At 41.9% G+C, this 24,958-nt stretch overlaps 2 protein-coding genes and 1 pseudogene across 2 annotated transcripts in view; 1 reads left to right on the top strand and 2 right to left on the bottom strand.

Annotated features, from left to right (window-relative positions):
- The window catches only part of BTBD8 (BTB domain containing 8), a 113,671-nt gene extending 105,722 nt beyond the window's left edge, over positions 1-7,949 (bottom strand). The window contains exon 1 of the mRNA XM_003260047.2: positions 7,534-7,949. Coding sequence (XP_003260095.1) covers positions 7,534-7,682 — 149 coding nt within the window. The 5' untranslated portion in view covers positions 7,683-7,949. The remainder of the gene's footprint in view (positions 1-7,533) is intronic.
- A 4,798-nt stretch (positions 7,950-12,747) lies between these two features.
- Positions 12,748-14,365, top strand: SETSIP (SET like protein). Its single transcript, XM_012500410.2, has one exon. It carries the CDS (start codon positions 12,803-12,805, stop codon positions 13,688-13,690), a length of 888 nt encoding a protein of 295 aa, XP_012355864.2. The 5' UTR covers positions 12,748-12,802; the 3' UTR covers positions 13,691-14,365.
- Positions 14,366-20,383: 6,018 nt separating this feature from the next.
- Positions 20,384-21,740, bottom strand: LOC100603844 (annotated as a pseudogene).
- Positions 21,741-24,958: the final 3,218 nt, after the last annotated feature.

Raw genomic sequence — 24,958 nt, forward strand, 5'->3', positions numbered from 1 at the left:
ATTCGTGATCCTTTCAAATCCCTTTGCTAATGTACAGATATAGCTCTTGTAAAGCCCACTGATTACATGTATACGTGAGTGATAGAACAAAAATCAACATAATAGAAAATGTCATAATATAATCTTTTGCCTCTTTGCAGTAACTATTTTACTCTCTAAATATTAAATAAAACTTCATATCACTATAGCAATATCATCAGCAAGGTATGCATTCTCAGAGGACTTCTGTATTACAGGATATATAAAACTGGCAATCACACCAGTACACTACAGGAGGTACAAGTAACCGATAAAGATATCCATTACAGTGAAAGCTTGGAAAGCAGCCAATGACACTCAAACTCCCCCAGGACCAAGTTAATGGCTCCTTCCTCTAATCCCATCACATTCAGTGCATACCTCTATTATAGCATTTCTGTCATTGCATCATTATTATTTTTACATATCTTTCTCCCCACTAGACAATGAACTCCCCAAGGGCAAAAACTGCATCTTCAGTATACAGCAAGAGTTCAGTATCTGCTTATTGAATGATTCTATTTTACCACAGACAAAACAAATGCTTCAGAGCACAAAAGCTTTCAGAACCTTGAAAATAATGGCCAAATAGATGCATCTTAGTTTGGTCAATACTTTCAATAAATTATTTTCATAAGTAATTTTTAAAGTTACACAAAAATGTGTTGGGCTCTCAAACTTTAATTGAAATAGAAACTCTACAAACACTCAATTTGTTCTTTCCTCCCACCCTCCTTCCCCCCATCCTACCCCTCAAGTGAATAAGGAAGCACTGCAGCTGGTAGCCATACAACCATCAGGAGGGAACCCACCTTGCTGCTAACAGATGCTCATGAGTACTTGCTAAATGGAAAAAAAAAAGTGTATATAAAATTGTTAATGTGAAAATATAGTGCTTTTTATTTGATAGAACCACTTTTATCAGTTTCAAGTATATTTTGTTATGTTACAAATCTGAAAATCTGACTTAGACTGGCTTAAACATTAAGGAGTTTACTGGCTCATCGAATAGTAAAGTCCAGAGGAAGGACAGACTGGAGCAAAGTCTCAATGATGCCAAGGCCCAGCTTCTTTCCATCTCATATCTTTGCCCACTACTGTATTCACCTATCTTAGTCCATTTGTGCTACTATAACTGAATACCACAGGATACGTAATTTATAATGAACAGACATTTATTGGTTCACAGTTCCAGAGGCAGGGAAGTCCAACATCAAGGTGCTGGCATCTGCAAGGGCCTTCTTGCTAAGTCATCACATGTAGAAGGATAGAGGATAAAAGGGACCAAGAAGGAGCCAAACTCATCCTTTTATAACACTACCAATCTCACCCATGAGGGTGGAGCCCTCTTGGCTTAATCATTTCTTAAGGGACATACCTCTTAATACTGCTACAACAGCAATTAAATTTCCTTTTTTTTGAGACAGAGTCTTGCCCTGTTGTCCAGGCTGGAGTGCAGTGGTACCATCTTGGCTCACTGCAACCACCTCCCGAGCTCAAGGGATTCTCTCACCTCAGCCCCCCAAGTAGCTGGGACCACAGGCATGCATCACCACACCCGGATAATTTTTGTATCTTTTGTAGAGACAGGATTTTGCCATGTTCCCCTGGCTGGTCTCAAACTCCTGAGTGTTGGGGAAAAGCTGAGTGTCGGGAAAAACGCTGAGGCAGGGCTTGCATGTCTGACATAATGTAAATGAGTCTTGGAACATGTCTGGGGTCCAGGGTCTAAAACCCCTCGTGGCCTCTGGAACACCAAGCTCTGTGCCAAAGGGTGGAAGGCTGCCCTGCCGCACCACAATCTAAGCCCAGGGCGTTAAACCCCTCGTGGTTTGGATGGAATCCAGGGCTCAGGGCATAAAACCCCTCGTGGTCTCTGGCTCCTTGCTTCTAGCACTCCCAGGCTCATAGAACAATTGTATCTTAAACCAGAAGAACACGTTTCCCATTATCTCAAGTAGCAGAACATGTTCCATAGGCTTCAAAGAAAATGCTAAACTGTCACAGCTGTAGACCATGCGCTTGATAAACCGCTTTCTTTCAACCCCCACATCCTCACTACCTGCTTCTTTGTTTGATCACCAATAAATAGTGTGGGCTTCCAGAGCTCAGGGCCTTCACAGCCTCCATACTAGCATTGGCCCCTGGTCCCACTTTATGTCTTGTCTCATTCCTTTGACTCTGCCAAACTTCGTAGTCCCCAAGGCCTGGTGTTGGGTCTGATCACCCCAACACTGAGCTCAAGCAATCCATCCCCCTCAGCCTTCCAAAGTGCTGGGATTACAGGAATAAGCCACCTGCCTACCCTGTAAATTATTATTATTTAGACAGAGTCTCACTCTGTCACCCAGGCTGGAGTGCAGTGGCGTGATCTTGGCTCACTGCAACCTCTACGTCCTGGGTTCAAGCAATTCTCCTGCCTCAGCCTCCTGAGTAGCTGGGAGTCCAGGTGCGCACCACCATGCCAGGCTAGTTTTTGTATTTTTAGTAGAGATAGGGTTTCACTACATTGGCCAGGCTGGTCTCAAACTCCTGACGTCTAGTGATCTGCTCGCCTTGGCCTCCCAAAATGCTGGGATTACAGGCATGAGCCACAGTGCCCAGCCAGGCCTGTAAAATTCAACATGAGTTTTGAGAGGACAAACATTCAAACCATAGCATAACTTATCTAAGGCAATTTACACTGCTGATAAAACCCAGTTATCACTAAACATTTATCGAGCACATACTATGTACTAAGCACTGGGAACATAAAGATGACTAAAACATAATACCTATCCTCAGGGAGTTTATAGTATAGTAGGGAAGCCAGGTCTGAAAATTAAAGTGTGTGATATATTCAATAGCGTAAGTAAATTTTGTTCAGGGACAGACAAAAGAGACCTCATAGAGGGCATGAAAACCAAATGGGATTTTAAAGACTGAGTAAGAGCTGGTTAGGGAAGTAAGGCAAGGTAAGTAAGTGCCTGGCTCCATGTTCCTTACAAAGATATGTGTGAGTGTGGAACTATACGTTGGTCAGCACAGAGTACTGAGAAGGTGCGAAGTGGCAGATGAAGCTGCAGAGATAAAGATGAATAAGAGGCAAAGAGCTTAACTGTACCCTACAGTGAAAGAGAAGTCATAAAATTGTGTGTGCTGAAGCTCTATTAAACCTCAATAGGGAAGGCACCAGGCTCCAGAAGCTGAAGAGACCCAGAGCCAGCAAACGAGATATGGGCTTTTATTAGGGGCTTACATACAGGGGAGAGAGTCCAGTGGTGGCAGGCTGGACAAGATAACCACCTTACCTACAGTCCAGTGGTGGTGGACTGGGCAGGAAAACTGCAAACCCTTGCAAACAGCATGGAAGTTTATAGAGCATTTTCACTTAACCCCCTTCCTTTAATGTCCTCCACCGGGCAACCTTCATACAACCCTAACCCAGGGCTTCAATCCCCTTTACAGCCTGTGTTCCACAGTATGGGCTCAGGAGCTCAGATGTTCCTCACAGACAAGGAACGAATCTCTGGGATGGCGACTCCCAGATTCCCTAGCTCACGACACATGCAGGTATATCCACCACACAGGGTCATTTTAAGGGTATGCCTACATTATTGCTGGCAGGTGTGGTTGCCCTGCAAATGGTTTGAAACAATGGCAAATTTATTTTTCAAAATATATAAATTTGTGTAGAAGAGGAGTTAGATGAAAATGAGAATGAAGATGAGAAAACTACCGCACAGATGAATGAAGCCAGGAGAGGATCAATGGTGATAAAGAGGGGATAAAATTAAAATATATTTAGGTAATAAAATTGGCACCAGTTGGGCCAGGCGCGGTGGCTCAAGCCTGTAATCCCAGCACTTTGGGAGGCCGAGGCAGGCGGATCACAAGGTCAGGAGATCGAGACCATCCTGGCTAACACAGTGAAACCCCGTCTCTACTAAAAAAATACAAAAAATTAGCCGGGCGCGGTGGCGGGTGCCTGTAGTCCCAGCTACTCGGGAGGCTGAGGCAGGAGAATGGCGTGAACCCGGGAGGCGGAGCTTGCAGTGAGCCGAGATCGCGCCACTGCACTCCAGCCTGGGGGAGAGAGCAAGACTCCGTCTCAAAAAAAAAAAAAAAAAAATTGGCACCAGTTGGCAAAATTGGCAGGGAAGGAGTTACTTGGCTCTTTCTCGTATTTGGATAACTAGGTGCTAGTGATACTACCAATCTGCTAGTCAAACTTCCTTCCTCTACTCCAGACATATTTCCAGTTGTTTCCTGGATACAGCTTGCTGGACATTCATTATACACCTCCCTTTCAGGCAAGATCAGGCTTGTTCAGGGTGGTATGGTAGTAGCCTACATGCTTCCCTTTCAAATGTCCTAAGATTTGGAGCCATTTTCAATGCTTCCTTTTCCCTGTTCCCCAGCATGTCATCAATCACCAAGCCTATCAATTGTTCCATTTCCACTGCCATTATGTATCCCTAAACTATTACAAAATCTCCCAGCTGGTCTCCTTGTTTCCAATTTCCCTTTCCTTAAATTCCAGATTCAAAATGTGTTAATTCCCTATTTTAAAAACACCGATGGTTCTCCACTGCTTCTAGAATACATCACAAACATTTCACTGGAGAAAGAAAGCCCCTGTGATCTAGTCTTAGTCTACCCATTCACCCTTACCTACTGTCACTTTGATTGCCTGCCATACAATCTCCTTCCAAATAAAGCTGCCAAATTTATTTATTACTTATATGTGACCCTGGTTTGTACCACATGCCCCTACATCCTAATCACATCTCAATGGACAACAGGCTGAACCAAGGTTAGCCACTGGCCAATGTAGTAGTCAAGCAGGAGAACTTGAGCAAAGATGTTCTATAATAAACATGAACCAACTGATGGCACTGAAGAGCATTCTTAAGCAAATCTATAGTAGAAAAAGAAATGGGTAAGGAGAGAAGAGGAGACGAAGATACAAAGTTAACTGGAAGATCAGTTTACTGTAGAGGAGGCAGACTGCTTGGGTTCATATTCTGGTTATGTGACCCTGAACAAGTCATTTGAAAGTCTCTGGAGCCAGATAGCCAAGGTTCTTATTCTGATTCCATCACTTTTTTTTTTTTTTTTTTTGAGACAGAGTCTTGCTCTGACGCCCAGACTGGAGGGCAGTGGCTTGATCTCAGCTCACTGCAATCTCCACCTCCCCGGTTCAAACAATTCTCCTGCCTCAGCCTCCCAAGTAGCTGGGACTATAGGTGTCAACATCATTTCTTTTTTAACATTCAGTTTCCTCTTGCGTTAAATGAGAATAACAAGACTTACCTCACAGGATTCATGAGAGAAGTAAAACATTTCATGTAAGCCCAGTGTATAGCAAATAGTAGGATGGCAATAAGTATTAGTTTTTTTTTTTTTTTTTTTTTTACAACTGCCATGCATAACAGTCCATTTGTCAATGTGGTCTTATTGTATGACTGTTATCATATCCCAATCAACTTTCCAGTTCTACACTGGAGCTGGCTTTTTGACGGCTAAAACTGTCTCCCACTTTTCCTCACTTCTCTACATATCTGGTCACGTCAGATAACCTAGGAGTGTCTCTGTTCCTTACTATTTGGCAGAGTCTAATACGACTTGCTTTCTCAAAATCAATCAAGCTCTTTCAAATTTCTGTGCTTCCGTAAAAGTTATTCCCCTTGTTTAGATATCCTCTACCTCTCCTTCCCAATCTTTACCTAATCAATTCTTAACCAATCCCTAAGAGCTCACTCAAATGTCATCCTATAAAGTCTTCCCAACTCACCCCACCACAACTATCACTTTTATTTAGCCATTACCTCTCTCACTAAAGTGTAAGGACAAACAACAAAGCAATGTTTTATTAACCTTTATTACTTAAGACCTAGTACCGGGTTAGGTACGTGGTCGGTGCTAGATATTTCATTAGTATTTGTAGAATAAATAAATGATATTGCTATGCTTGGAGAAAATTAATTTAGTATAGCATTTAAGGTGGCTGGGTGAGCATTTTGTTTTGTTTTTAAAAAAAACCTTGCTACATCTATTTTTGTTTATAATAAGAATTTGAGAGTTCTGAGTCCTACCCTCAGTTGTAACTAAGATGAGGATAAATTGTTCACTAGCAATACTTTAACCTCATTTTCTTCATATAAATTAGATGTGTTACCCTAGAAATGTTAACAACTTTAGTATTATTTTTTCCATCTTTTTCATCAGTCCCTCCCTGGTAGAGACAAAGTAGCTTCCCCAGTAGATAGTCCCAAATTAAAGGGATTTTTTTTTTTACTTTGATAAATTCTGTTTATAGCTATCGGAGCCTTAAGTATGGGTGAGTTTTTGACAGAAAGCACTTTAAAATGTAGAATCCTGGCTGGGCGCGGTGGCTCACGCCTATAATCTCAGCATTTTGGGAGGCCGAGGCAGGCGGATCACTTGTGGTCAGGAGTTCGTGACTAGCCTGGCCAACATGATTAAATCCCGTCTCTACTAAAAATACAAAAATTAGCCGGGCGTGGTGGCACGTGCCTGTAATCCCAGCTACTTGGGAGGTTGAGGCAGGAGAATGGCTTGAACCCGGGAGGTGGAGGTTGCAGTGAGCCAAGATGGCGCCACTGCACTCCAGCCTGGGCAACAGAGCGAGACTCCGTCTCAAAAAAAAAAAGTAGAATGCTGCACAACTTTTAATTATTAGTAATTACGTTTACCTCAGTGGTTCTCACAGTCACCCTAGCCAGCAGCATTAGCATCACCTGGGGTCTTGTTAAAAATGGAAAATTTCAGTGATGCACACTGAAGTTTAAGAATCAGTGTCTTGCTGGAAACGTACATTAGCTAGGTCATATTTCTAAGCTTCATTTTCTTTGTAAGCTGAAATTACTTTAGCTGGATTCCCAATAACCCGAGATGGATATCCATGAGGCTTACAAATGTTAAATGTCAGGACGACCCTCCATTTGCTTTGGTCCTCACAGGAGCTGAGAGTTGCTGGGAGCTACAGAGAGCTCTAGGTGGAGAGAGGAAGCCAGGTCGCAATTAGGAAGCATTTCTGGCAAATTGTTTAAAGAGACCTCAGAAGAGACCTCCAAGGCTATAGTATTGTTCTTTCCTCATTTCAAATAATCGTCTTCCTAATTTTATTATTTTTCTTAAAATAGTATAAGCTTATTTTAAAAATTGTGTAAGTTTCAGGACCTGGATCCACCCGACCTTAGTGATTTGAAACAACTAAGCGTGCCTGTGTTGAGATATTTCTAGCAAACTGGTGCTGCACACAACTAAGCTTTTTTTGTTTTCCTTTTGAATCTGGTACATGGTGTCGTGGTGCTCGGGACTGTTTATTCAGGGCGAGCGAAGCCACTTTTCGGAATAGTGGGGAGACTGGCTAACGACCCGCAGTCGCCTGAGGCGAGGAGAACCAAGTGCTGAGGGAGGGGGAAGGCAGAGCCGAAAGAAGCCACAGCTTCTGGGACGGAGGTGGGCGATTTAGGAACTGAAGCAGTCAGAGTTCCCGCCTCCTCCTACCTGAGCAAATCCTGGCTGAGCTGCTCCGACACCTTCGCCTTCAGCCGGCGCCGCTCACACGGCCCCTTCCTTTGCAACCCCTTACTGCAAACTCCAGCGGACCCCAGAAGTACCATGGGGGCCGCACTGCCTTCCCCACAGCGAGCCATGTGTCACAGAGGTACCGCGCCCTGGAGGCCCAGTACTTGGCCACACTTGCCCCGCCCAGGAGGAAGAAGGGGGCGTTTCCGACCGAACTCTCGGCTCCTACCCAAATCCGCCCCCTAGGGTAAAAGGTTGACGCCTCTCGTCGGTTTGTAGACAGTCTCCCAGAACAGCCGAACCGCGGTGGGGAGCCTCAGAGGCCCAGAACCGAGCCGGCTCGTGACCCAGGAAGAGCGTGCGCAGGCGTACTCGCTCTGTTTACTTCTGCCGGCGGGCACCCCGCCTCTTATAGCTCCGGCGCCGACCATCCCCCGGGGCAAACCAATCCTCAGGCTCCTTATCCCCTCCCTTCTTCTTTCCCTTCCGGTTGGTGTTCATTCATTTCAATGTTTTACTGAGGCTCAAGTTCAAATCAGCACATGCAGCCTTTGTATGCTGTGTCTTCCTCACAGGTCTACACTTTTTTCCAACTAAAGACTGGGCGAGTCACACCCCCTCACCTGGCTTCTTAACCCTGAGGTATAAATGTTGGGGCAAGAAAAATTGGCGATAGGAGGGGTAGGGGAAGAACTTCATAAACTGCCAGTCAGAACAATTCTGAGTCCGATATAAGAGATACTTACAGCAACTAGAAGCCCCCATTCCCTTCTTATCCGCGGAGTGGCTCATATAAGCTTTTGGACTTGATCAGAGAAAGCTCAGGTAATAGGACCGGGCCAACATTTATGACCAAGAAGAGAGCAAATAGGTAAGGGGCAAAGTCTTTGAGCAGTGAAGTGGTGGATGGATGAAATATAGAATTCTATTTTGTCCCAAATAAAGAAGCAAACGTGATTATCATTTAAGGTTTTGGTATTTTTTATTTGATTACTGCCTCCAAAAGAAGAAAACTCAGTAGTTCTGCTTCGGGCCTGGCAAGTCCCATCTACTTGGGAAGCGGAGGCAGAATGATGGCTTGAGCCCAGGAGGTCAAGGCTGCAGTGAGCCATGATTGCACCACTGCACTCCAGCCTGAACGGCACAGCAAGACCCTGTCTCAAAAAAAAAAAAAAAAAATCTGTTTCATTCACGAACTCTACACATAAGGTGAAGAATAGTAATTGCTTGGAAAATGCATTGGCCAGGTTGCGGTGGCTTACACCTGTAATCCCAGCACTTTGGGAGGCCAAGGCGGGAGGGTCACTTGAGCCCAGGAATTAGAGACCAGCCTGGGCAACATAAGGAGACCCTGTCTCTACCAAAAAAAAAAAAAAAAAAAAAGAGAAAAGAAAAGAGGGGGGAGGGGAATATATGGACTTTGTGTTTGTACCATAAGATTGGCCAAGAGGTAACCATTTCTTCAGATAATGCCCCCTCTCAAATATTCAGACATCTTAATTCTGAAAAATATAACTGGATAATTGATTTTTTAAAATTAATTCCCAAATGCTTGGATGGATAATTGATTCTTAATTATTCCTGTAGAAAAGAGGGGTGTCAAAGATAAAATAATAGTAGCTTATATTTTAATCCTTATTATGTGATAAACGCTACTCTATTTGCTCTGTGTGTTTTAACTCAGTTAATCCTTACAACAACCATTTAGCTAGGTACTGTCTTCAGACCTATTTACAGATGAGGAAGCTGAGGCATACAAAGGGTAGGTAAACTTGGCCAAGGTCACACAACGTCATATATCACACTATAATATATGGTGTGTTACACCATAATAATGGTGTATTATAACCCAGGCAGTATTTATCTTTTGACTGGCAAATTTAGTCAATTTACATATACTCTTGGTAAGAATGTAAATTGGTGCAGCCATTATGGAAAACAGTATGGAGATTCCTCAAAATATTAAAAATAGAGCTACGACATGACCCAGCAAACCCTCTTTGGGTATATACCCAAAGGAAATGAAATTAGCACCTCATAGAGATATCTGCACTTTCAGGTTTGTTGCAGCATTATTCACAATAGCTAAGATATGGAAACAACCTAACTGTCCCTAGGATAGATTAATGGATAATGTTGTATATATATATATATACACAATGAAATATTATTCATTCTTTAAAGAGAAGATCCTGCCATTTGTGACAACATAGATGAACCTGGAGGACGTTAAGTAAAATTAGCCAGGCTCAGAAAGACAAATACTGCCTCACGCCTGTAATCCCAGCACTTTAGGAGGCTGAGGTGGGCGGATCATGGGGTCAGGAGATCGAGACCATCCTGACTAACACGGTGAAACCCCGTCTCTCCTAAAAATACAAGAAAATTTAGCCAGGCATGGTGGTGGGCGCCTGTAGTCCCAGCTACTCAGGAAGCTGAGGCAGGAGAATGGTGTGAACCCGGGAGGTGGAGCTTGCAGTGAGCCGAGATCGCCACTGCACTCCAGCCTGGGCGACAGAGCCAGACTCCATCTCAAAAAAAAAAAAAAAAAAAAGACAAATACTGCATACTGTCATATGTAGGATCTTTTAAAAAGTACATAAACAGTAGAAAGGTGGGTGGGGGGGATGTAGGTCAAAGGGTACAAAGTTGCATTTATGTAGCATGAGTAAGTATAGAGATCTAATGTACAGCATGAGAACTATAGGTAATAATATTTGTTGTATACTAGAAATTTGCTAAGCGAGTAGATTTTAGGTGCTCATACCACAAAAAAATAACTGTGTGTGGTGAGAGGGAAAAAAGTAACTGTGTGATGATATGTGCTTGACTATATCATTTCACTACGTATGCCAAAACATCATGTTGTATACCTTAAATATCCACAGGTTAAAAAAAAAAAATCAAGAAACCACCCAGGCAGTCTAGCACCAGACTCCCTTCAAAGCCCTGCCAGATTTCTACCAGGCCTCTTTATCACCTGATAAAGTAACAACTAGGCTACTCTCTGGTTGGAAATGGGTGACAGATGATTTCTGGTTCATGTTTTATCTTAAAACAACTTAAGTTAGGCTGGGTGTGGTGGCTCATGCCTGTAATCCCAGCACATTGGAAGGCCGAGTCGGGCAGATCACCTGAGGTCAGGAGTTCGAGACCAGCCTGGCCAACATGGCGAAACCCCGGTTCTACTAAAAATACCAAAATTAGCCAGGTGTGGTGGTGCATGCCTGTGGTCCCAGCTACTTGGGAGGCTGGGGCAGGAGAATCACTTAACTATATCATTTCACTGCAGAGGTTACAATGAGCCGAGATCGTGCTACTGCACTCCAGCCTTGTCTTGAGACTCTGTCTCAAGAAACATATATATATAAATTAAAAAACTTAAAGTAGCTTAGGCGGCTATGTGAAATGATTAAAGAATAAGTAAATACTCCCTTAAAAAACAAAATATGGCTGGGCATGGTAGCTCATGCCTGTAATTCCAACACTGGGAGGTTGAGGTGGGAGGATTGCTTGAAGCCAGGAGTTCGAGGCTGCAGTAAGTTATGATCACATCGCAGCACTGCACTACTTAGCCTGGGCAATAGAACAAGACTGTCTCAAAAAAAAAAGAAAATCGTGTCATTGATGCTTCACATTCTACCATTAGATAACTTAACTTAAAGCATTATTTTTATTTTAATTCATCTCTATAGTCATTTATCCCTTAATGTGAGTGAGGTTTTCAGATGTTCTTCCTGAAAGAATTTTTGATCAGGAGGAAAAGAGAGTTTAAGGAACTAGCAGTGGGAGCTGTGAAGGTAAACATGGCTAAACTCCTAATTTGGTTTAGGGTTATCTTTAACTGTGATCTTAATGTAAGAAAAGTAAATTTAGGTAAAATTGCTTTGGAAGGAAAAACTTTCAAGAACTCCAATCTCATGAAAGCAAACCTATTTTTGATGCATTATTTCTCCCTCTTTAAAAATGTTTAGGCTGAGCTTGGTGGCTCACACCAGTAATCCCAACATTTTGGGAGTCTGAAGTGGGAGGATTGCTTGAGCCCAGGAGTTCAAGAACAGCCTAGGCAGCATAGCAAGGCCTCGTCTCTACTTACTTACTTACTAAATAAATAAATAAAATTAAAGCCAGGTGTAGTAGCACATGCGTGTAATCCTCGCTACTCAGGAGGCTGAGGTGGAAGGATCGCCTAAACCAGGGGTTAGAGGCTGCAGTGAGCCGTGATTGTGCCACTGCACTTCAGCCTGAGTGACAGAGTGAGACCCTGTTTCAAAACAAAAAATGAAAGTTTTAATATGAAAAATTTCAAATCCCAGCTACTTGAGGTTGAGGCAGGAGAATTGCTTGAACCCGGGAGGCAGAGTTTGCAGTGAGCTGAGATGGCGCCACTGCACTTGAGTCTGGGCAACAGAGGGAGACTCCATCTCAATAAATTTTTTAAAAAAAGCAAAAAGCTTTTCAGAGAGAGAGAGATCTTCTTACGTTGTCCAGGCTGACTTCGAACTCCTGGGCCTGAGTGATCTTCCTGCCTCAACCTCCTCAGTAGCTGGAACTATAGGCATGTGCTACCATGCCCTGCTGAGTAGTGGTTTTTTGTAGTTGTTGTGGTGGTTGTTTGTTTTTAAGAACTATATATAAAAATTCGCTGACCATGGTGGTTCACACCTGTAATGCACTTTGGAAGGCCGAGGTGGGCGGATCACCTGAGGTTCAGAGTTCCAGACCTGCCTGGCCAACATGGTGAAACCCTGTCTCTACTGAAAATACAAAATTAGCTGGGCGTGGTGGTGCAGGCCTGTAATCCCAGCTACTCGGGGGGCTGAGGCAGGAGAATGGCTTGAACCTGAGAGATGGAGTTTGCAGTGAGCCGATTATCAAGCTACTGCACTCCAGCCTGGGTGACAAGAGCAAAACTCCATCTCACACACACAAAAAAAAAGAACTATATATAAAAATTTAATGGATAAGACAGCTAAATATAAAAAGTGAAACTACGTACTACTAGAAATAAAGTGGGTAAATTCCTTTATTACCTTGGAAAAAAGAATGAATGTGTATATGTATATGTGTGTATTCCACATACTCCATGTACTCAGATCACCCCTTCTTAAACATAAGGTAACATGCATACTATATTTAGTATTCTGCATCTTGTTTTTCCTCATTTAACAGTATATCCTAGAATGTTCTGCCTGCTTCCAGACGAGCGAGGAGACTTGTGGTCTGGTTCTTGGACTTGCCTAACAGCATGGCCCCTAAACGCCAGTCTCCATTCCCGCTTCAAAAGAAGAAACCAAGACCACCTCCTGCTCTGGGACTGGAGGAGACATCGGCCTCTGCAGGCTTGCCGAAGAAGGGAGAAGAAGAACAGCAAGAAGCAATTGAACACATTGATGAAGTACAAAATGAAACAGACAGACTTAAGGAACAAGACAGTGAGGAGATTTTGAAAGTAGAACAGAAATATAACAAACTCTGCCAACCATTTTTTCAGAAGAGGTCAGAATTGATCGCCAAAATCCCAAATTTTGGGATAACAACATTTGTCAACCATCAACAAGTGTCTGCACTGCTTGGGGAGGAGGACAAAGAGGCACTGCATTATTTGACCAAAGTTGAAGTGACAGAATTTGAAGATATTAAATCAGGTTACAGAATAGATTTTTATTTTGATGAAAATCCTTACTTTGAAAATAAAGTTTTCTCCAAAGAATTTCATCTGAATGAGAGTGGTGATCCACCTTCAAAGTCCACCGAAATCAAATGGAAATCTGGAAAGGATTTGACGAAACGTTCAAGTCAAACGCAGAATAAAGCCAACAGGAAGAGGCAGCATGAGGAACCAGAGAGCTTCTTTACCCGGTTTACTGATCATTCTGATGCAGGTGCTGATGAGTTAGAAGAGGTCATCAAAGATGATATTTGGCCAAACCCATTACAGTATTACTTGGTTCCTGATATGGATGATGAAGAAGAAGGAGAAGATGATGATGATGATGATGATGATGATGATGATGATGATGAAGGGGAGGAAGAATTAGAAGATATTGATGAAGGGGATGAGGATGAAGGTGAAGAAGATGAATATGATGATGAAGGGGAGGAAGGAGAGGAGGATAAAGGAGAAGATGACTAATAGAACACTGATGGACTCCAACCTTCCTTTTTTAAAATTGTCTCCAGCCCTGGGAGCAAGTTGCAGTCTTTTTTTTTTTTCCTCTTGTGCTCAGTCACCCTGTTCTTAAGCTCTCTTTTCTCTACCCCATGGTTCTCAACTTATTTGGGGGGAAATACCTTGAGCAGAATACAATGGGAAAAGAGTCTCTACCCCTTTCTGTTCAAAGTTCATTTTTATCCCTTCCTGTCTGAACAAAAACTGTATGCAATCAACACCACCGAGCTCTGTGGGGAAAAAGAAAAACCTGCTCCCTTCGCTGTGCTGGAAGCTGGAGGATGCTAGGCCCCTGTGTAGTAGTGCATAGAATTCTAGCTTTTTTCCTCCTTTCTCTGTATATTGGGCTCAGAGAGTACACTGTGTCTCTATATAGGTCAAAGGGACAATATGGACAGTTAGCATTTACCAACATGTATCTGTCTACTTTCTCTTGTTTAAAAAAAGAAAAAAAAACTTTAAAAAATGGGGTTATAGAAGGTCAGCAAAGGGTGGATTTGAGATGTTTGGGTGGGTTAAGTGGGCATTTTGACAACATGGCTTCTTCTTTGGCATGTTTAATTGTGATATTTGACAGACATCCTTGTAGTTTAAGATGACACTTTTAAAATAAATTCCCTCCTAATGATGACTTGAGCCCTGCCACTCAATGGGAGAATCAGCAGAACCTGTAGAATCTTATTTGGAATTGACATTCTCTATGGTAATTTTGTTCCTGTTTATTTTTAAATTTTCTTTTTGTTTCACTGGAAAGGAAAGATGATGCTCAGTTTTAAACATTAAAAGTGTACAAGTTGCTTTGTTACAATAAAAATAAATGTGTATACACACACACACACACACACACACACACAAAACAGTATATCCTAGAGGTTATGCCATACAAATGCAGGTCTTTGTTAATTCTTTTTATGACGGCAATTCCACTACATTTCACTCAGCTGCCATTTTAATTTCTTCTTTGAATGATTATTCATATCCTTTGCCCATTTTGCTTTTGGTCTTTTCTCTATTTTTAGATGTTGGAGATATTAGTGTTGTCTGTGATATAATTTGCAAATATATTTTTCCCATTTGTCATTTGTCTTCTGACTTGGCTTGGCTTTTAGTGGTTGTTTTTTTTCCCTTGGTGTTTTTGTTTTAATGTAGTCAAATTTATTCTTTCTTTTTGTTCATTGTTTCTGGACTTTGAATCATAGGTGGAAAGATTATCCTAACTTCCAGATTGTAAAAGAATTCATACACTTTCCCCTAATAATGTGTGATTTCACTTTTTATGCTTAGCTATTTAATTCATTTGGAATTTATCTTGTTACATGGTGTGAAGAAAAGATCCAATTGTATATTTTATTTTTTTCCAAGTGGCTATCTAGTTATCCCAATACCGTTTATTAAAAGTCAACTTTTCCCCTTCTCATTTTAGATGCCACTTTTATCATATGCTAAATTGTTTTGTCCCTTAGTTCTATTTCTGGACTTTCTAGTCTATCACATTGTTCAGGCCATCTATTCATGTGCCAATATCACAGTTTTAATTATAGAGGCTTTATATACATTGCTTTAAAAAAAATTTTACTGGCTGGGTGCAGTGGCTCATGCCTGTAATCCCAACTCTTTGGGAGGCTGAGGTGGGTGGATCACTTGAGTCCAGGAGTTTGAGACCAGCCTGGGCAACATGGCAAAACCCCGTCTTTATCAAAAATAAGAAAGATTAGCCTTGGGTTGTGGCACGCACCTGTGGTCCTGGCTACTCAGAAGGGTGAGGCAGGAGGATCACTTGAGCCCAGGAGGTGGAAGTTGCAGTGAGCTGAGGTCACACTGCTGCAAACCAGCCTGGGTGACAGAGCAAGATCCTGTCTTAAAAAATAAAAAATAAAAAATAAATTGCTGAATGTTCTATGCCCAAGGGTGAGGGTGCAGTAATTTTTTGCCTTAGTATTGGTCAACTGTTAATCTGTTCAATGTCCTCTCAGGGCTAACAGCAACACAAAGAACTGATAAAGCTGAGAATTCTGCACAAACCTCACTTATACTGTTTCTGGACTCTTCCCTGCATGTATGTAATGGTTAAAAGCATAGACTTTAGAATCATGATATTGAATCCAATTTAAGTTGTTTATTAGTTGTGTGACCTAGCCTACTGGTCTAATAGTCTAAGTCTATTGAGCTTTAGTCTATTGTGCTGATCCATGAAGCTCTCCAAGCCTCAGTTTCCCTATAATGGGGATAAGGGTATCTCATGTGGTGGTTAGAAAGACTAAATGAGACAATCCATGTAAAATTCTGCTAAGCTGATGACTTATCATCACAAAGTAGTTTTGAAGGTTACTCTTTAGAGTTTTACCTTTCCCCCCACCTTGTCTTCCATTCAAATAGGCAATGTCATTTTGCTGTTAGTGTTTGTTTCCTCCTAGCAGTTAAGTTTTACTAGCTCCAGTGGATGTGGTGGGTTTACAAAGGTGATAGTGATGATGACCACTGAAGGTCTTCATGTACAGGGAAGTTGTGATTTTGATTTCTTCCTGCCATCATATTTAAGAATAGGCAGCCATTTGGAAAAGCCATTTCGAAAAAGAAAAGCAATTACAGAATCAGAATAGCACCATATTACAACCCTCAATGATCTAAGTGATGAGCAGCCATAGCTGCAAAAATCACAAAAAGAAAACCAGGCAACATATGCTTTCTGTTGAAAAACACACTACATGTATGATCTTGTCAAATGAATCAAACCTGAATTTGATCAAGCCTCTGGATTCCAATCAGCAGAAAATACAAAGGGCAGAAGGATATACTGATTTGTACCATAAATATGCAGTTGGCAAAATGCACACTATGGGAAATTCCACAGGTCAAACAGCCTAGGTTCTGTAATAGAAAAAGTATAAGCAAAATAAGGGATGGAAGGGAAATCTGTAGATTTTAAAAGGCCTAAAAAATATCTTTCACGGGCTACAATGTAGGGAGAAAAAACATCCAATGTCAAAAATGCGCATGAATAAACTATGGGGTCTAGGAATAGAGTCTATTATTAGAGTTTTCTGTTTCTCTGGAGATGTATATATATAGATATATCTCCAATTGGTTCTGTTTCTCTGGAGAACTCTGTGTGTGTGTGTGTGTGTGTGTGTGTGTGTGTGTGTGTGTGTATGTATGGGGTAGGGGGCAGGATTTAAGGAACTGGCTCACACAATTGTAAAAGATTGGCAACCCCCAAATCTGCAGGTAGGCCTGAAAGCTGCAGACCCAGGGAAGAATTGCACATTAAGTCTACAGGCAGTTTGCTGGCAGAATTCTCCCCTCTTCAGGGTAGGTCAATCTTTTTCTATTAAGGCCTTAACTGATTGGATGGGGCCCACCTACATTATGAAGGGCAATCAGCTTTACTCACAGTCTACTGATTTAAATGTTAATCTCATATAAACAATCTCTTCACAGAAACATCTTGAGTAATCTGTGACCAAATATCTGGGTACCATGGCCTAGCCAAGTTGACACATAAAATTAAGCATCACAGTATCAAAATATGCACATTTAGATGATTAAAAAGTAAAGAAATACAGGAAGTGAAGCTATCCAAGTCAGGAAAGGAGCTTAATTTTGAGAGAAAGAGGGAGTTTGTAATTATGATAGGGGTATGGAAGAGCTTGTAAGGTGGCTGAACAAGTTTTATTTCTCAATCTGAGTGTTGGTTGCAAGAGTTTTCAACTTTTTTTTTTTTTTTTTTTTTTTTTTTTTGAGACAGAGTCTTCCTCTGTTGCCTAGGCTGGAGTGCGGTGGCGCAATCTCGGCTCACTGCAACCTCTGCCTCTCGGGTTCAAGCGATTCTCCTGCCTCAGCCTCCCAAGTAGCTGGGACTACAGGCGCCTGCCACCACGCCCAGCTAATTTTTGTATTTTTAGTAGAGACAGGGTTTCACCATATCGGCCCGGCTGGTCTTGAACTCCTGACCTTGTGATCTGCCTGCCTCATCCTCCCAAAGTGCTGGGATTACAGGCATGAGCCACCACACCCGGCCAAGAGTATTCATCTTAAAAAAGATTATATTTAGAATATGAAATATAGGTATTTATGATATAAAATAATTATTATTAGCTATAGATTTCCCTGATATGGTTTTCTGTATCTGTATTTATTTTAAAATAAAAAAAATTTAAGTGTTAAGTGTTAAAGAGGGTTTAAACAAAGCTATGTTAAACTTATTTTTTTTTTGAGAGAGAGAGTCTTGCTTTGTTGCCCAGGCTAGAGTGCAGTGGCGTGATCTCAGCTCGCTGCAACCTGTGCCTCCTTAGCTAAAGCAATCCTCCCACTTCAGCCTCCTGAGTAGCTGGGACTATGGGCATGCACCACCATGCCCAGCTAAACATTTGAGGTTAAAATATAGAGAGTATAATAATGACCCTGCTTTTTTGTATGGCTCACTATCTAAAGAGAAACAACCTTAAAAGAGTTCTACAAATGTTTAAGTTGCACTACTACTGTTTGAATAAAGATATTGCTTGATAACTACTTTTAAGTGAAAGCTCTTATTTAAATGAATAATTTTCAGTACATTTAAACAAATCATTGTATTGAATTATATATATATATATATGCATTTATTATCATGGGAATATTGCACCGGATGGGGATTATGAAAAATCACTTATCCAAATCCTTTTTTTTTTTTTTTCAGGGCAGAACTGCATGGAAATTATCTCAAAATAATATTTGATTTTTTTTTTCTTTTCCTTTCCTTTCCTTCCTCATCTCCTTACCTTTCTCCCATTCTTCTCTTCTTTCTTTCTACCTTCTGAAAGTATCAGGAAACTGACAAAGTTAAAGCTTTAGGTGCCCCACTTCCATAAGCCCCTTCTAGGGTTCTAGTAGCATCCCTAAAAATGTGTTTACTTGGTTATGTTTTTGTAAAGTTGGCAAACTTTGGTCAAATGTTACCTCATATCTGGTGCTACTGAGTAGCTACAAGCATCTTTAAGATTCAGTCACAGTGAAACTAAGTAGGGGATTCAGTGATTAGGGCTGGTGGAGTATGTTTGTCAGTTCACATTCACTTCTATGTCTAGATAGGTTGTTGCTCCCTGTCCGGTATAGGAATGGTTTCCAGGAATACTTTGCTGATTCATCCTGCATGGTGACATGAAGGGGTAGGGCCCAAGGGTCACATCACTATGTGAAGATGTCACATAGCGACAGGTATTGGAAATAAATGTGTAAATAAGTAGAGGCTTCAATTCTCATTGATGCCTTATTGGAACAAAAAGAATATTTTCAGTAATGCAGAACATGTTAATTATAAACACTTTTTTTGTGTTTTGATTAAAGTCATACAGAATGAAATTTGTCAAAATTCCTATATTTATGACCTATGTTTATGATATTTTTTCAGCTTCCCAGAAATTGTAATCTGTTGTGATTTCTCATTCTAAATAATCACTTCTATACTTTAAAAAGGCAAGCAGGGGACAGGCATACCATATATAATTGTTGCAATGTATTCCCAACACTGTATCTTCCTAATATTTATTTTATCTTGAAAAATAAGAAGATGTGGCCAGGCATGGTGGCTGACGCCTATAATCCCAACACTTTGGGAGGCCGAGGAGGGTGGATCACCTGAGGTCGGGAGTTTGAGACCAACCTGACCAACATGGAGAAATCCCATCTCTACTAAAAATATAAAATTAGCCGGGTGTGGTGGCTCATGCCTATAATCCCAGGCATCTTGGGAAGCTGAGGCAGGAGAATCCCTCGAACCCGGGAGGCAGAGGATGCAGTGAGCCAGGACTGCACCATTGCACTCCAGCCTGGACAACAAGAATGAAACTCTGCTTCAAAAAATAAATAAATAAATAAATAAATAAGAAAATTGAGGCTACTTTTGAAATTACTAAAGAGGTATTTATATAGCTCTTTCCTTTTTTTGGAGGAAATGCAAATGGTAATTTAATGTTTTTATTTACTCTCAGTGTAGCTCTTTTTTTTTTTTTTTTGAGATAGGATCTCTGTCGCTCAAGCTGATACAGTGGTGCAATATCCACTCACTGCAACATCTGCCCCCCAGGTTCAAGTGATCCTCCCATCTCAGCCTCCTGAATAGCTGGGACTATAGGCGCACGCTACCACACTAGGCTGATTTTGTATTTTGTTTGAGACGGGGTTTTGCCATGTTGCCCGGGCTGGTCTCAAACTCCTGGTCTCAATCGATTCTTCCACCTCAGCCTCCCAAAGTGCTGGAATTATAGGCGTGACTCACCGTGCCTGCCCAAGTGTAGCTCTTAATGTGATACTTTTTTCTGCAACAGTGAGGGACAGGTGATAGGCTTTAATGTTCCTCTGGCCTTATTTTAGCATTAAATACAATAAAGGCGCTAACCAGAACCCTGCTGGGTGAACAAAGTTTATGACTAGATCACTTGTTCTTCTACATTTAGGTCACATCAAAACAAAAGCTATCTTAAGAAAGAAGAAAAATAGATACTATTAAATCTAACTGAAATATTCCTCAAGCATATTTTAAATATCGTAATTGTCTATGCCTCTTAGAGTGAAAACTATTGAGTTTTTCCTCAAAGAGTAATTTTTACTTCAATCACCATTTCTACCTAGAAGATACTTTCACTATTTTCGGGGCTAACTTGTCACATTTGAATACAGTGATTAAAACTGTACTTTTTGGGGCAATGAATATATATAGGCTGCCTGGAGGTCTAGGTGTGAATTAAATAACTTGGGATATGCTGGATGCTTCAGGGCAAATTTCTTAAATCTCTCATATGAAATGTACACTGATTTCTGTCCAGCTATTTCCTGAAAGAGCCTGGAAACATCAAGATTTGGCACTCCAAAAGCTGCCTGAAGTATAGCAGCGAACTGCTGCTCTGTTATTAAACCATCCGCATCAAGATCAAAAAGCTTAAAGGACATTTGCAGACCCTTTTCAATGTTGGCAGGATTGCATAGAACAGTCAGACCTATTACATACTCTCTGAAGTCTATGCTGCCATCATTATTCCTGCCAAAGAGGGCAGGGGGTTGTCTCAAGGGCTCTGAAGTTGGGAGTTTTAAATAACTTGAAAATTCTTCAATTCCTATCTTCCCTCCTTTTGAGGCAACGGCAATTGCAGCATATTCATCCAAATGCTGATGAATGTTATCCCTATCTAACTTCAACTTCTGGCTAATTTTTGTAAATTCCACGAAACCAGCTTCTATGGGTAGTTGAAGGTTACCTGCGGAGATCATCAGTCTGCAGTCTTCATAAGTGTGCCCTGTCCCAGGCACCCCTAGAGCATTTGCCATGTTGATGTGTACTGTATTGGCAAAAAGGATGGGGTCTTTTTTTTCTTCATCATTTGGGATATAAACAGGCATAAACTCAACTTCTACCCTGGTGAAGAGTTGACTGAGTGTCAACATACAGGCCTGGAAGGCTGTAAATCCCTGCCAGGTCCAGATTGCCGTGTCCAGGGTGTTTGGGTACCTGAGCAGCACTGGCTACACAGGATCACCTGAACAGAAGGCCCCTAGTTTAAAAGTGACTAGACAGTAGCGATTGGTGCACACACCTTCTAGGAAAATCAGAATCTGTGGCCACTTCTTTCCAAATGTCGCTCACTTCAGGATTTCATTCTTAGTATTCTTCCTGGAATTAGGGTCTTCTCAGATCACAAGCACCAGCTGTGTTGACCGTAGGAATTTCCCAGCCAATGGGATCTGCACGTTTTGACTTGCAGAGACCACTGAGGGTAACCCCACCACCACACAGGGGATTGAGTCAAAGAAAGTGGACCGTGGTGCTGTAACGAAGATAGGGGCCTTGTCTTGGGTTGCCTTTTTCCCTTTCACTTTAGCCAGGAACCCAGCTAAAAAGAAACCCACCTGAAGCATGAGCTTGAGTACTGGTTTCACCAGTTTTTTCCTCCAACTCTTGGCAGGGTTGCAGGATTTGAGCAGGATAGCCAGAGGTGGAAAGCATGGCCACTGGCCAGAGGAAGAGGAAGGCAATGCAGGACATTCATACTCACGAGGATGATGCAGGTCCAGCACCATGCACAGATGCGTGTCTGCTGAGGGTACAAGGACTTGATTAGCTCCTACGTGATCCCAGACTCCTTCGCCTCCAACTCAGAGTCTGTGGACTGCAGAGCCATGAAACCGAGTTAGTAGACTCAGGCTGTGTGTAGCCTGGATTTGGGGGCAGCCTTTGACATGCACCCCTACCCCACATCCAATTGCTTTTTCTGTTTGCACATAATTAGAACTCTTAGAGGCAATTGTAGGTTAATAGAAAATGCTGCATTACCTTTAAAATCAGAAAAATTAAAGGTGGTAGATGACGTAACAGGAGAATTTGAATCACAATCTTTTTTTCTTTTTTTGCAAACATCTTGCTTTTGACATATGCCTAATAAATTATTTTCACATAGCAATTTCTGATGTCAAATTAGGCATATATTATATGCTACTAGGGATATATTAGTTTGAATAGATGAATATTATTAATAATTGCAACTTTTAATTTAGGTGCCATTACCTGTTTTTATTTACTGTGAGCTGCTTTGGCAACTAGTAAGTCAAATTCACTTACTTGCCCTACAAATAGATTTCTACAGCGACAGTAGTAACTGTTTATCCTAAGAGGTTTAACTGATGGCACCCTTGAGGCTTTATATCTGTTACAAGTACTTTTCCATATCCATTGAAAATTAGAGTACATTCATTGTAATAGGCCAGAATTGTCCATGGAACGTTTGTTTGATAAATTCTTAATACTAGTCCACATGAACTTGTCAACTTCCTAAACTGACATAAGTAGCAACAACAATAAATCTTTTTTTTTTTTTTTTTTTTTTTTTTTTGAGACGGAGTCTCGCTCTGTCGCCCAGGCTGGAGTGCAGTGGCGCAATCTCGGCTCACTGCAAGCTCCGCCTCTCGGGTTCACGCCACTCTCCTGCCTCGGCCTCTCCGAGTAGCTGGGACTACAGGCGCCCGCCACCACGCCCGGCTAATTTTTTGTATTTTTAGTAGAGACGGGGTTTCATCGTGGTCTCGATCTCCTGACCTCGTGATCCGCCCGCCTCGGCCTCCCAAAGTGCTGGGATTACAAGCGTGAGCCACCGCGCCCGGCCCAACAACAAATCTTAAAATCACCTTTGTCAGTAACAGGTTTTTATTAAAATAAGTCAGGATTACTTTACTGTGTCCACACGTACCATTCTTTCCCTTGTTGCTGCCCTTCTGGAGGGATCAAGAGGGAAGCACCAAGTTGGTATGAACCAGGCTTTTTCTATACCTTGTGGCATTTGCAACTCTGACAATGCTCTATAGAATATTCCTATGTTTACTAATTGCTAATTTGAATTCCTTTTCCCTCCCGAAATTAAAAGTCAAATTGTAGGTTCCTGAGAGATATTTCCATCTATTGAAACACACCAGATTACTGCTGAAACAGGAAGAGTGGCGTGGATACCACAAGTCTGCTAAACGGTATCTGGTGTAAGTGGGATCATGGGCTTTACCACCAGATGGCTCTAGGTCACATCCTAGCTCCAGAACTTACACTATGGGCATTGGCAAAGTTACACGTTAAATCACATTTTTACTATTTATAAATTGGTGATACCTACCTTGCGTGTTGTTATGAAGCAATGTGTTATACAGAGAATTGGATTTTTGTTGTAAATACAAGTTGCTGTGATACAGTAATGAGAATTCTTAGGAACATTCTCCTTTGTTCTGTCACGATCAGAACTATGCTTAATGAGGGAAGCAATCCTTTCACCAATTTAGGGCTTATCTGTTATGTGATGTGATTTGGCAGTGTTACTGGTTGCCTCCCATGTTAAAGGAGAACAACCCAAAAGAATGAGTCTCTTGGCCGGGCGCGGTGGCTCACGCTTGTAATCCCAGCACTTTGGGAGGCCCAGGCGGGCGGATCACGAGGTCAGGAGATCGAGACCATGGTGAAACCCCGCCTCTACTAAAAATACAAAAAAATTAGCGGGGCGTGGTGGCGGGCGCCTGTAGTCCCAGCTACTCGGAGAGGCTGAGGCAGGAGAATGGCGTGAACCCGGGAGGCGGAGCTTGCAGTGAGCCGAGATCGTGCCACTGCACTCCAGCCTGGGCGACAGAGCAAGACTCCGTCTCAAAAAAAAAAAAAAAAAGAATGAGTCGTAGTCCCTTGAATTGGTATTGTTCTCTATTCTGTAACTCTTCTCAACTCTTGCTTATAATGTTCATTTCTACTCTTGAACCTTTGCTTAATTTAACTGCTTTCTATGTATGCGTCTTTTTTTTTTTTTAGACAGACTTTTGTTCTTGTTGCCCAGGCTGGAATGCAGTGGCGCGATCTTGGCTCACTGCAACCTCCGCCTCCCAGGTTCAAGCAATTCTGCCTCGGCCTCCCAAGTAGCTGGGATTACAGGCATTTGCCACCATCCCCGGCTAATTTTTGTATTTTTGGTAGAGATGAGGTTTCACCATGTTGGCCAGGCTGGTCTTAAACTCCTGACCTCAGGTGATCCACCAACCTCAGCCTCCCAAAGTGCTGGAATTACAAGCATGAGCCACCGCACCCAGCCCTTAAGGCTTCTTATGGGAAAGTTCTATGTTACCACCTTATCCTTCTTTTATATTTCCCCATTAAGCAAATATTTGAGTGCCTACAATATGCCAGGCCCTTAGTCTAGACTTGGGTGTGTATCAGTTAATAAAACAACAAAAAATCCCTGCCCTGTGGAACTTAGATTCTAGTGCACATAAGATGTGTAGTATTCAATTCTTGTTGCATTGAATGAGGTAAAAGGATCCTTTCCTTCCCTTCCCTCTCCCTTTCCCTTTCCCTTTCCGTTCCAACAGGGTCTCACTCCATTGCCCAGGCTGGAGTGCAATGGCCCAATCATGGCTCACTGCAACCTTGAGCTCCTGGACACAAGCGATCTTACCTCAGCCTCATGAGTAGCTGGGACTTCAGGTGTGCACCCCTACGCCTGCCCACTTTTATTTTTTATTTATTTTTGGTAGAGATGAGGTTTCACCATGTTGGCCAGGCTGGTCGCAAACTCCTGGCCTCAAGTGATTCTCCCGCCTTGGCTTCCCACAGTGCTGAGATTACAGGCATGAGCCACCACGCCCAGCCAAGATGTCAGCTTTAAAAAATGGTTTAATGTTCCCAGTATAAATAGTATATGGCCCATTTTAAAAATGCATATTCATTTAGTTATATTTGCCTTC

This window comes from Nomascus leucogenys, chromosome 12 (assembly GCF_006542625.1).
Source record: "Nomascus leucogenys isolate Asia chromosome 12, Asia_NLE_v1, whole genome shotgun sequence".
Lineage (NCBI taxonomy): Eukaryota > Metazoa > Chordata > Mammalia > Primates > Hylobatidae > Nomascus > Nomascus leucogenys.

What these genes read in the sequence shown, in the direction of transcription:
- SETSIP (XM_012500410.2), top strand. Translation starts at nt 12,803, where the DNA reads ATGGCCCCTAAACGCCAGTCTCCATTCCCGCTTCAAAAGAAGAAACCA.